General features: G+C 39.6%; 1 protein-coding gene across 2 annotated transcripts; it reads left to right on the top strand.

Annotated features, from left to right (window-relative positions):
- The first annotated feature begins 3 nt into the window (after positions 1 to 3).
- Positions 4 to 6,458, top strand: galt (galactose-1-phosphate uridylyltransferase). 2 transcript variants are annotated; one of them, XM_085926206.1, is made up of 11 exons: positions 4 to 158; positions 373 to 542; positions 615 to 690; positions 849 to 897; positions 976 to 1,105; positions 1,184 to 1,240; positions 1,960 to 2,082; positions 3,542 to 3,674; positions 3,844 to 3,927; positions 5,341 to 5,495; positions 5,671 to 6,458. In XM_085926206.1, the coding sequence occupies exons 1-11, from the start codon at positions 125 to 127 to the stop codon at positions 5,734 to 5,736; spliced, it is 1,077 nt and encodes a 358-aa protein (XP_085782332.1). In that variant the 5' UTR covers positions 4 to 124; the 3' UTR covers positions 5,737 to 6,458. The 2 variants fall into 2 exon arrangements, with proteins under 2 accessions (XP_085782332.1, XP_085782333.1); XM_085926207.1 differs by lacking the exon at positions 4 to 158 and adding an exon at positions 159 to 285.
- The last annotated feature ends 5,356 nt before the right edge of the window (positions 6,459 to 11,814 follow it).

Consider the following 11,814-nt stretch of genomic DNA (forward strand, 5'->3'; position numbering starts at 1 on the left):
TTTCGTGATCAAATAGTATGCTCCTGTTTATACAGGAAGTAGCCGACGAAGCATTTTCCTGCACGATCAGCTGTCACAAAAGGAAGACTTCTCACTAACATTAAACAAAGTTGTCGTTGTTGACATGAGTGGCCCCGAAACCCAATTTGATCCAAAAGGTAAAGTTGCAGCGATGAGATTTACGTTGCCATGTATGACAAGCCTCGAGATCGGACTAACGATGTGCTTTACGCACAGGATTCTGTTTGAGAATTAACCCTGCAAGGACAAGTGTTTGTATGCTGCGTTAGTATTACTCATAATAAAAAAAAAGCGTCATGTCAACCATGATTTGGTTCAACCGGTAATGTTAATGTATCAATCTACCTGCAGAGCACCAGCACCTGCGTTATAATCCATTGAGGGACAGTTGGGTCCTGGTCTCAGCCCACCGCATGAAAAGACCCTGGACCGGACAAATGGAAAAACCTCCAGAAGAATGTATAGCGAGATATGATCCGTGCAATCCTCTATGTCCTGGAAACACACGTGCTAATGGAGAGGTAACTGCTTGCAAAATACCTTGCATAAAATAACACAAAATGAAATGAGTATTTCTTCTGTTGTCTCTGTAGAAGAATCCAGACTACAAGAGCACTTTTGTTTTTGAAAACGACTTTCCTGCCATTCAGCCAGATGCTCCAGATCCTCGTAAGTTGTTCTTTCATCAGCCCAAATATTTTTTTTTTGTATGAATTTACCACTCTCGCATGATTCTTCATCGTAAAACGCCACACTCGTGACGGACGAGGAATCAAATGCGAGAATTTACAATGCAGTTATATCATTGAAGATTTTGTTCTCTTTAGCTTCAGATCAGCATCCATTGTTCTGCTCTAAAGCTGCCAGAGGTGTGTGGTAAGAAAACATTTGTTGTTATCAGCTGCATTATAACTTTCAACGTGCTAATTGACACACATGATCTCTTTGTTTCAGCAAGGTCATGTGTTTCCATCCCTGGTCTGATGTCACCCTCCCTCTCATGAAAAAAGAAGAGGTTGTCATTGTGATTGACAAGTGGGCAGAGATCATGGAAGAACTGGGAGCCACCTATCCGTGGGTTCAGGTGACTGACCATCAGCTTCAATCTTCTGTCATAACATAAAATAGACATGCCATCTTTTGTTCCTTTTTTTTTTTCTAGATTTTTGAAAATAAAGGAGCTGCGATGGGTTGTTCCAATCCGCATCCCCACTGTCAGGTAGAAAACGCAAACATGCAAATAATACTCACAATATTTGCCTTACTAAAATATATAAGTAATTCAATACATTTCCCAAGATGGCTTTTTAATTACATTTAAAAAAAATCGTCTTACAGCAGTGACACCAGATAACAGAAGCCCCACATCTGCAATTCTAGACGCTGCCACAAGAGGGCAGTGTGCTACTTCAGGCTAATGTATAATGTCTCGTATTGTCTTCTCTCAAGGTCCTCTAGGGAAATAAGCAATTTTAGACTAATTAGTTACAAAGAAAACAGGAAAAAATGGAATGATTGGATTTGGAATCATGTTTTTATTGCAAGATTAATGATATCAACATGACATCATTCATTGTTTTGCAAGTCTTCATTGAGCATCATGTAACATTGTTGCGGATTTAAACGCTGTGCAACTGACTGAGCCATCACAAAATATTTGTGAATGTAAGCATAATGCCTTGATTACCAGTGGGGACATTTTGTGTGAAATAAGTGAAGGGCTTTTTTTAATCAGAAAACAATTAGCCATTCTGTCACATGCAGCCCTTGCGTGGCGTACAAATACAGCGAGCAATGCCTCCGGTTATTGCTCTACATGGTATATTTAATTACCTTTTAGCCTCCATGTCAAGAATAATAGTAATCTTAAAAACCTCCTGAAAATGGCTAATCGAGCTGACAACCAAAACGATTTGTGTACTTCCTTCCATATCACAGGTGTGGGCCAGCAACTTCATTCCAAATGAGCCAGCTCTGTCCGATCGTTGTCAGAAAGCGTTTTACGACAAGTACCGGGAGCCAATGCTGTTGCAATATGCCAAGCAAGAAGTTGAAAAAAAGGTACCCTTCAACAGCGACATAAACAACCCGAGTCAGCTGTAAAGTCGCTCTTTGTTTTTTTCCTCTTATTCCGTTTTGAAAGAAAATCTCCACGCGTCATATCGTTTCTGTATTCTCCCTTCATCCATCTATTCTCCCACGAGCTTCCTCCCCCCCCCCCCCATGTTATTTCTGTTACACCTTTGCTTCCTGTTTTCCCCTCAAGCACACACGACCAGTTTTTCAGGCAGCGAAGCATGTGATGGGGCCGCAGAAATGCTCATTAGCATCACGCTGTGGCATCCATCTTCAAGCCGCACAAAGATTACGATGATGCATTTTGTTCCTTTCGTGCGTTTTAGCAATCCTCCAGTCATGCGGGAAGAGCAAAAACAACGGCGACCTTGAGCAAGTTTTGGCAAAGCTCAACATTCAGCAAGTAAACAACATCTGAATGAAGCAAATCTCTTGGGGGAACAAAAAAAAAAACCCTGTGGCCCAGAGATTATTATGATTAATTTTTATTAAATGATCCCAAACCATGACAGATCATTTTATAGACCTTTTACCCCAATATAATTTCCCTTAAAATTGCCTAAAAACTATGGAAATGTTCCATATTTTTCTCTTAATTTTTACACCTATACTATACCTACACAAATTGCAAAACAGTTACAATATCAGCCACCATCTTTTCTCAAGATGTCAAAGTCAAACAGTTTGCTAGATTTTGAACGATGGAGGAGTCCAACTCGCTCGATCGACTTTGCAAAATAAGAAATCCAGCAGTCACCGACGGCGCTCGTATCCGTTATTATAGATGATTTGCGGAAAAATAAAATAGCCGTCTGAGGTGTGAGAAGCGTGCGTACAGAGCACAAGCACTCGCGGGCGCTGACCTTTACAAAATTAGAGTGGAAGCAGTGTGTGTTTGCGCTGATAGTGTCCCGCTTCCTATTTGCTCCTGTCTTCCTGACCCAAGGTTACGACCGTAAATTGGCACGCGGCAGTACTTGGAGAATCTGGAATTGGGCTTTGGCTCCCCATGCAATACCCTTGAGTTTGAAAGCAAAACTTTCCAAGCTAATTGAGTGAAACTTTTTTTTTCTGAGGGGAGGGGGGGGGGGGGGGAGTGAGGTGTCCGCTTTAAGACATTCTTCACTTACTTGGAACTTTCTACCTATTATTTTGTATTCAGTCCGCATTTTGCCGCGTGAGGGGGTGGTAGAAGGTTAAAGAAGAGTATAAAGTTTAATTTATGATACAATCAGTCGGGGATAACTCCTTGAAATGTTGTTTACATAAAGTAGCATCCATAAAAAAATAAAAAAAATAAAAAACACAAAAAGCCCATTTTATTATTATTTTTTAAATTATTATTTTCATTATTTTATCAATGATATATGAATTTAATTATTATTAATATTATTATGAATATTTATTTAATTGTATAATTATTTTTTTGTGTCCCTCCTTTTAGGAACGTGTGGTGGTGATGAACGCTCATTGGCTGGCAGTGGTTCCTTACTGGGCCACGTGGCCCTACCAGTTACTGCTGTTACCACGACGACACGTCCTCAGAATCAATCAGTTGACCGCAGAGGAAAGAGAGAGTAAGTGACGCCAACAAACAATTGTTCCCCACAAGCACGAAAACAGTTTGTGACTTTTGGGATGATTCTTTTCACTTTGAGTCTGAGCTTGCCACTTTCCAGCTCTCATTTCAACATCAACAGTTCTTGTTTCCTTTCTTCATCTTCTGATTTGTTTTATTTTTCCCAGGTCTGGCTGACATTATGAAGCAAATGTTGACCAAATACGACAATCTATTTAACGTGTCCTTTCCCTACTCCATGGGTTGGCACGGTAAGAAAAAAACCACACACACAATATCATATTATTATAATTCAATTTACTTGACCAATTTCCCCTCACCTAATTATTTTTTTCAGGCAATATTACGCAGGGTGTAAAAAGTCTATTTTCATTCCTCTTAGGTGTCGAGTGGAAGCTTTAGTGTAGCATAAATCAGTGTCAGACTCATTAGCATATTTAAATGTTATCGGCAAGAACGTAAAAGTAAAGGGATGCCTTTTTTTTAAATTTTTATTACCTTATTTGTAGGCGATATATTCTTATTTTAATGGTGCTACATTGTGACACGACATCTACTCCAATACTGAGTAAAACATTTCAAACAATTTACATCCCACATTTGAATAGCTCATGTTATCTCAGAATAAGTTCCTTGTTGGGACAGAATTTGAAAAGTAGGCATTGTTCCAAATTGCCCAATTTTCCGAGTTTGGGAACATCAAGTGAGCAAAATTGTATCATGTGTTGTTCCATTCTTTTATCTTCCCTCTTAGCGTTTTTTTTTTTTTTTTTGTCGTTGGCAAATGCGTGCATGTATAAAAATCTGTTGTTCATACCTGAGACCATCTGATTGCTGATGTCAAACCCATTTGGCAATTGCACAAAAGTGACTCGAAGATACAAAAAGAGACATTTAGAAATAAGTAGCGTATGGATAAAGCTTCAAGCGGAGATTTCAAATTCAAGCCAAATCTTTGTTCCAGTCTAGCGAACAAGCAAACGCCACAGGATGACGGCATTAGCGAGGAATCGACAGTCGATCCAAAAGCCGAAAAAAGCCGTCCCTGGCTTCCACTGCTCTGTATATTACAGTGAAAATGAATAATTTTTTTGGAGCATTGTTATTGAGCTGTGGGGCCTCTAAGAAGTGCTGATTGTGTGCTTGTTTACATAAACAATGGTGATTACTGTCAGCACAATTTCTCCCCATGAGTCGCAACAGTAACTCATTTCAGTAACTCATTTCATCATCACTACAGATGAATTATTTATATTATTCAAATACATATATTTATAAATAATAATAAAATATATGTAATTTATTTTATATATATTTTTTTATTGCTGAGCTGTCAAAACCTGCTCTTTTTTGCCAAGATAACCGATGAAAGGGGCTTCTTTTTCTGGTTGCTGTCTAAAAGATTTAATGAGCAAAGTGCTTCACTCTGTGAATGGCAAGCAAGATGAACGTTCTTGTTTTCCCATTGTGATGCGTATTCTTAATTAGCCTCCCAGCCAGTCACCCCGATCATTCTTTATGCTCGCGCGCAAAATGTATTGCAGAATCGATGACAAAGCAGGTCAATATATCCCGGCTATTCATTTCTATCTTTCTTTTATTTCTATACACAAAAGCCGGGGAAGGATTGGTCTTTCATCGTCTTGTGTTTTTGTTTTTCTCAGGAGCCCCTACTGGCCCCTACTTAAAGGAAGACAATTCACATTGGCAGCTTCACGGTCACTACTACCCTCCTCTTCTACGCTCAGCCACGGTCAAGAAGTTCATGGTCGGCTACGAGATGCTCGCAACCGAGCAACGGGACCTCACTCCTGAACAGGTGATTTATAAAAGCAACACTCCTGCGGGTTTTCCACAGCTTCATTTACAACCAGGACCTATTAGTAGTTTAATTTACATTTTAGACATAAAAAAAAATAATAATCAATGAGCCCTTCAAGTCTAAACTAATGCTGACATAAGATTTAATTGCATGTATGTTATTTTTTTTTTAGGCTGCAGAGAAGTTACGGAATCTACCAGATGAGCACTATAAAATCAGGGCTGTAGAAGAAAAATGACAGTTAAAGTGAAAATATCAATTCAAGACAATCGAAAAATGACAATAATCAATACTAACATAATTGTATATGTGAACCGCACTTATCATGTCTGCCACACGACTTGAAAAAACAATTGGCTCAATTTTTAGCGTTACATCAAGGTATTATCATTTGTGTCAACGTATCAATGTCATCTTTAATATATCGGAATCTGTATATGACATATGGATTGAGTTGAAAATGGCAACATTTTGAAAGGAATCACTCGCACCCATATTTTAGCAACAACAGAGGGCAATGTTGCGCAAAGAGTAAGGCCGAGTAGAACCGAGCATTTTGACGGGGTGGGTCACATTTGAGATGTAAAACAAATAGCCTGAGTCATTATTTGATAAGTTAAAAAAAAAAAATGCACACTGTATATATTTTAATATAAATATACAATTGGTTAATACAAAGCCTCAAAATGTTGGGGAAATGTTTTTGCTATCAGCCCATCTGTTTTTTTTGAGATTATATAAAACTGGACGGATTTTCGCTCCATTTGGTGCATGGATCATTTGATTTTTATTTGCATTGAGATGAATAATATTCAGTTGTATGTACAGACTTGCCGCAACTCCGTTATCATATTTTCACAACTGTTTTTGAATGAAGCTCGCTAAATTGTGATCAAGTTGGGCAAGTATTGCATTTTTTGCCTCATCCATCCACTTAAGATAAAACCAAAGTGAAACCGACTTGTTTCTTTGCCTTGCGTCACTTTATCTGACCTGCCTCCTCCCCGTGTTGCCTCAAAGTAAATAAACACAGATGAAGAGGGTCTCTTGCCTTAAATCTGGCTCAGCCAGCCTTCTGTATGTATTTGATTAAAACATTCTCTCCTCTTTTTTTTTTTTAACATCAACACAAAGTGTAACATGGTTCCAATTCATTTAATCATCAAGATCCAAAATTTTTGTTGTTTTAAAAAAAAAAAAAAAAAAAAAGGCAGGCAACTAAAATATTCAGAACCACATTGTTAATAGAATTTCCATTTAAGTGCATTCGGAAGAGCACTTGGGAATATCTCCAACACACAATGCTATTATTGCAAAGCTCAATCTTTGACTTCCTATCAATATTTAGCACGATTGTGCAAGCTTGAACCGGGATGGCTCACAGAGGTCGAGCTTTGTGAAAGTCTTTTTGCGGCTGTGCCTTTTATGTACTGTGACAAACCTCATTCTTTCAAGTCAATATTTATTTAGTGCTTTAGTTTCATGGATCCCCTCCTCATCTATTCCATCACTCCTTTGAGACTCGCTGTAAGTGTGTGTATGTTTCTACATTAAACCTCACAAATGAGTATTAAGCAACAGGTTGACTTTTTATCACACGATCGACTCACGACGAGTCTTTTAAAATGGAACTGTAATTGCGCAACCGCAGTGACACACCGGTTGCGATTTTGTCCTTTTAGCCGTCTTGTATCTTTTACACGATCGTGCTCGCTATCAGTCAGATTTCACCTCTGATTTCTCCTCACCTCGTCTATAGAGAGCCAGATAGTGGAGATGTATCCCGGAGGCGACGGCGATGTAAACTCCAATAATAAGGGGAAATGTGAGCCAGCGTTACCTCTGCTCATCTGTCTGATCATTTGCCACAGCCCGTAGACAAGGATGAGGGCAGACGAGAGAAATAATTACCAAACAGACAGAAACTGACGAAATGATGCGAGTGTGGCAAAACCTGCATGCTGCATTTGTTGGATTTGAAATGATTTACCATAAAATAGCCGTGTAAAATTTGGAAAATAGAGCACAGTGTGGTCAACGGACAATGAGCTGGAATCACAAGGCTATGCCTCACAAAGGTTAATTTCACTTTATGAAATATTTATATTTTTCCTCTCTGTTGTCCATGCATTTATATTTGACTTTGTCTTTATTAAAAAAATATTTTTTACTGGCTTTAACATTTTAATGTCATTTTAATTCATTTCAGTGGTTAAAACTAGTAATGGGAAAGTGACACTTCAAATCTGCTTCATGAACCACTTGTATTCTTTGCTCCTCTAGATGGCACTGTTGGTTAAAATAGAGGCTAAAAAAAATGGCAGGTCAGCGTGCTTTCGGCCCAATTTTGAAAAATAGTTCAAATATAACAAATGGTTCATGAGGCAAATTTGAAGCTTCATTTACCCCATCGCAAGGTAAACCGGATGGGAGATATGAGCAAATCACAGAACGAATTCTACTCATAATTGTACACATCGCTGAACTGTTTGAACTTTTGTGTGACTTGTGAGTCTGCCACCCACCAGCTTGCACTGTGTTCAGTTCAGTAAGTAAATCAATGATTTGATTTAGGTCGTCTAGAGTGGGAGACGCTCCATTCATTCAGGGGCTGATGGAGAATAAACAACAGCGAGAATTGAAGCAATTGACGCCAATGCTTAGATGGGCGTCACCAATGAGCTTTACCCCTTATCCTGTCCTCGCTTGCTTATTGGACTGGCTCGCCATGGAACTTGCAGAGGGGCTATCAGATTGTACTCCGGTTGACTTCTCTCATTCTTCCAAGAATAAATAACCAAGACACCCCATGGTGGTTTTTTTTACAAAAATATATGTATTGATTGGAAGAAATTTCCATTGTACACTTTCTCGTGTAGTCAAACCAACTACATAAAACGAGCAATAGGGTCATGATTACATGAACAAAAATGAGCGTGAGATTAGAAATGTGGTGTAGCAAAACAAAAAATCACTTTTGGGTTCAGGAGGTTTGCAATACCAGAATTATGTACGTCTATGAGCAACTGTGTTAAAACAGTCCCTTCTGAATAATAATACTAATACTAATAATAATGACTTTAACTGTGCAAACACCCTCTAAACTACACCACAGATCTTATTTTATCTTGTGTAGAGAAGAGAAATAGTTTGTAGCGGAGGCGGGACCGATACGTCTTTAACCACTCTTGGATATGTGTACAAAAACACAGCCTGTAATATTTACTTGCGCTAACACGGTTTTATCAGAAGTAGCAGGTGATAAATTCAATCGTGGTCAGATCAAGATAAAGAAAGATTGAGCGCCTTTGGACTTTAGGAATCTCCGGGGTGCAGCAAAAAAACCAACAACAGTCTTTAATCCTGTTTGTTGAAGAGCTGTTGAACAACACTTGTTAACCTGAGCCATCCCCCACTGTTAGTGGATGTTATCTCCCGGCTCACTCCGTCTGGGTATTTTTCCCTTTTATTGTCTCGTAGAATGTGATTTATCATAGCTCGGGACGTGGACTGGATGAAACACAATTTTACGAGGACAATCTGATTAGACTTTTAATTTCCAAATGTAAATTTAGTTTGGCTCTCTATGGGATTATTTGAAATACTTTGACCTCGTTACTCGCACTTCTGCGTATTGCTGAGATTTGTTTAGGACCTCCAATGGTTCTTCCTCATTTAGTTGACCGTTCAGAAATTGATAAAAATTTAAATCAATGGACGTGAATGAACTTTGTGGGGTGGTAAAGTCGACAAGTTGGCTCGTCGACTAGTACAACTTCTTGTCTGGATATATTGTGGCACGCACCATGGGCCCTCTCACAAGGAAATACTTGCAGTAGACCTACAATTGTGGACATTTATCGAGTTATCTAGCTTTGCTGGCTAGCTATCTAGCTATCAAGCTAGCTATCTTGTTTTGTTTCTAGCTATCGCTCTTAATCTCGAGGTATCTCTTTCTCACCGTTTCTCTCTCTAGTTATCTTTCTCTCTCTCTAGCTACCTCTATGTATCTACTGTCTCTACCTCTCTCTATTGCTAGCTCTATAGCTATCTATCTATGTATCTCTATCTGTACATTTGAAGGTCATACATGGATGATTCAATTCCCCACCAAGCCACATATATATGCACTCGCTACACGAGAACAAACCGCAACCTGCCAACAGCCGGGATCAAGCCACACGGCCGGCCGGCGAGGCAACGGCTCGGCTGACAGACAGCCAGTTAACAACCACCTGGCCTGACAGCAGCTGCGCTCAGGTTGAGAACCAGTCGGATCCAACCTGGCAGCCAGAAGTCTGCCAGACAGGAAGCCAGCGGGAAGCCACCAGTGCCACAGAATGACCTGACAGAAGGTGAGGTGAAGAATCCTTGGTAGCAACAGTGGCCAGGTGCTTTATGTCGTGAGGTGAGATGTCTAGGCTGAGATATTAATATCACCGGCTCTCCATTTTCTGTCACAGTTTAAACGAAACAATTTCCTTGTGAATCGCTTGTTCGGGAATCGTTTTGCAGAGAACAACTTATTTTTACTTGCAACTGCGTGTCTTCTCTTTGCCAAAGTACATGTTTGGTTTGTAGCTTGCTTCAACACTTGAGCTCAGAATATACGTAGCTCTTGGAAGTATTGCCGCAAATATCTGTGACATTGTTCCATTTCATGTTCTGCCAGGATTCTTCGCCTGTCTCAACAATTGAGCGACATTTTTGGCAGCTACGGTACGGTGGTTGCAGTTCTTATTTTTCTTCATTTAGAGACTTCCTTTCCAGAACTTGCTCTTGACATCAGAGGACAAAACCTCCGCTTTTAGTGATGAACTCAGAAGTCACGGATGCTTTCCTAACAAACCTCCCGTCGTTCTACAATGTTTCTATCAGCTACGATTTATCATAAGACATAATTGGAGTTTACAAATTACTTTTAAAAGTCAATTTGTTTGCGACACACTCCCCGACATGTGCCTGATGGCTTTGAAAGCCGAGCATTCTATTTCCAATGCCTAGGAGATGGTTTTCAAGGATAAATGTCATTTCTGATGAATATACAGACGCCTCGTCATTCTCCCGGCCTTCAATCACCGTGGTAAACGAGGGCGTGCCAGCTTTGACGTTTTCTTTGTCCTCGAGTACGCTCAGACAGCTCAGAATAAACCACTTTCCTCCCTAGAGTGTTCCAACATTATGCTCCGCTGAGCAATGAGCTTTAGCCTCTGCTGTTGTCTTTTTTTTTAAGTATGTAAAATATGCATGGAATCAGAATTGGACATGTAGTGATCCTTCTTGTAGTGGTTTTTTTTTTTCCCCCAAAAGATTTGGCATTTTTGGAGCCAGTTGGCAACCTGAAGACAGTTTGTTCAGTTGGTAATTGTATAGTTTTCAACCTTTCGAGATTGTGTTTCCGCAGCAGGATGAATTTGAAAATAGCAAAAAAAAATGCACAGCATCCAGACGTCCTTTTATGATGCCTCTTCTTAGATATGAACCACGGGGTGAAAACAGCCACTGTGTTCATGACATCTGAATAATTTCCCTCCTCTAACAGTGTTGAGTTAATGACAAGCCCATGTTTCTGCTCCAGACTCCAGACTGTAGGCTGGCAAGCCTTAAAGTGGCAAACCTTTCCAGCAGCTGTTTATGCTGCTCAGAGCTTGACTGTGTTACTATCCCTCTGTGACGGTTAGTTAAAAGCTGAAATCAAAACACACACATACACACAGACGACCACGGTACAGTGCATCCCACCCACACAGCTGTCCAGTCGGTATCCATTTAAGGAATCCGTAAAATATGCAACTTATACGTTTATTGTTCCGTCAAAATACAGCCATGAGGAACCAAAATCCCTTGCACACCCAAATGTGAAAATCCCCCAAAGTGTCATTTTTTTGTTCGGCCATTTTAGTTATTAATGGCTGCATCGTTTAGTTATTTTGACAGAATGATACAATTATAGTTTCGGAATATCCATACACACTGACTACTTGTGTCAAAATTACTTTAGTTTCCCAGGAACATTTTCAATGAGATATCTGAAGAAATGTGAAGTGTATTAGAGATGGACAAATGAAGCTTCAAATTTGCTTCATGAACCAGTTGTATTTTTTATACTCCCTCTAGATGGCACTGTTGGTTTAAATACCCTGTTAGTGCCCTTAATTGCAATTATTGACCTCTTTTCTTCAAAATATGACAAACACCAGAACCCAAAAGGCTAAATCACTCGATTCCTTGTCAAGAAGAGATGTGAAAATCTGACAGCGGGATGTCCAAGTGTTGTGTATAATTACTGCATAACAAGCCATTCACTTCCTATAGC

Source organism: Syngnathus leptorhynchus, chromosome 12 (genome assembly GCF_054491065.1).
Source record: "Syngnathus leptorhynchus isolate UIUO chromosome 12, UIUO_Slep, whole genome shotgun sequence".
NCBI classification, from domain to species: domain Eukaryota; kingdom Metazoa; phylum Chordata; class Actinopteri; order Syngnathiformes; family Syngnathidae; genus Syngnathus; species Syngnathus leptorhynchus.

Bases quoted from the DNA above. Each gene is read 5' to 3' on its own strand.
- galt (XM_085926206.1), top strand. From the start codon at position 125: ATGAGTGGCCCCGAAACCCAATTTGATCCAAAAG. The intron at 898-975 runs GTAAGAAAACAT...TCTTTGTTTCAG, and splicing joins AAAGCTGCCAGAGGTGTGTG to CAAGGTCATGTGTTTCCATC. The intron at 3,675-3,843 runs GTAAGTGACGCC...TATTTTTCCCAG, and splicing joins GACCGCAGAGGAAAGAGAGA to GTCTGGCTGACATTATGAAG.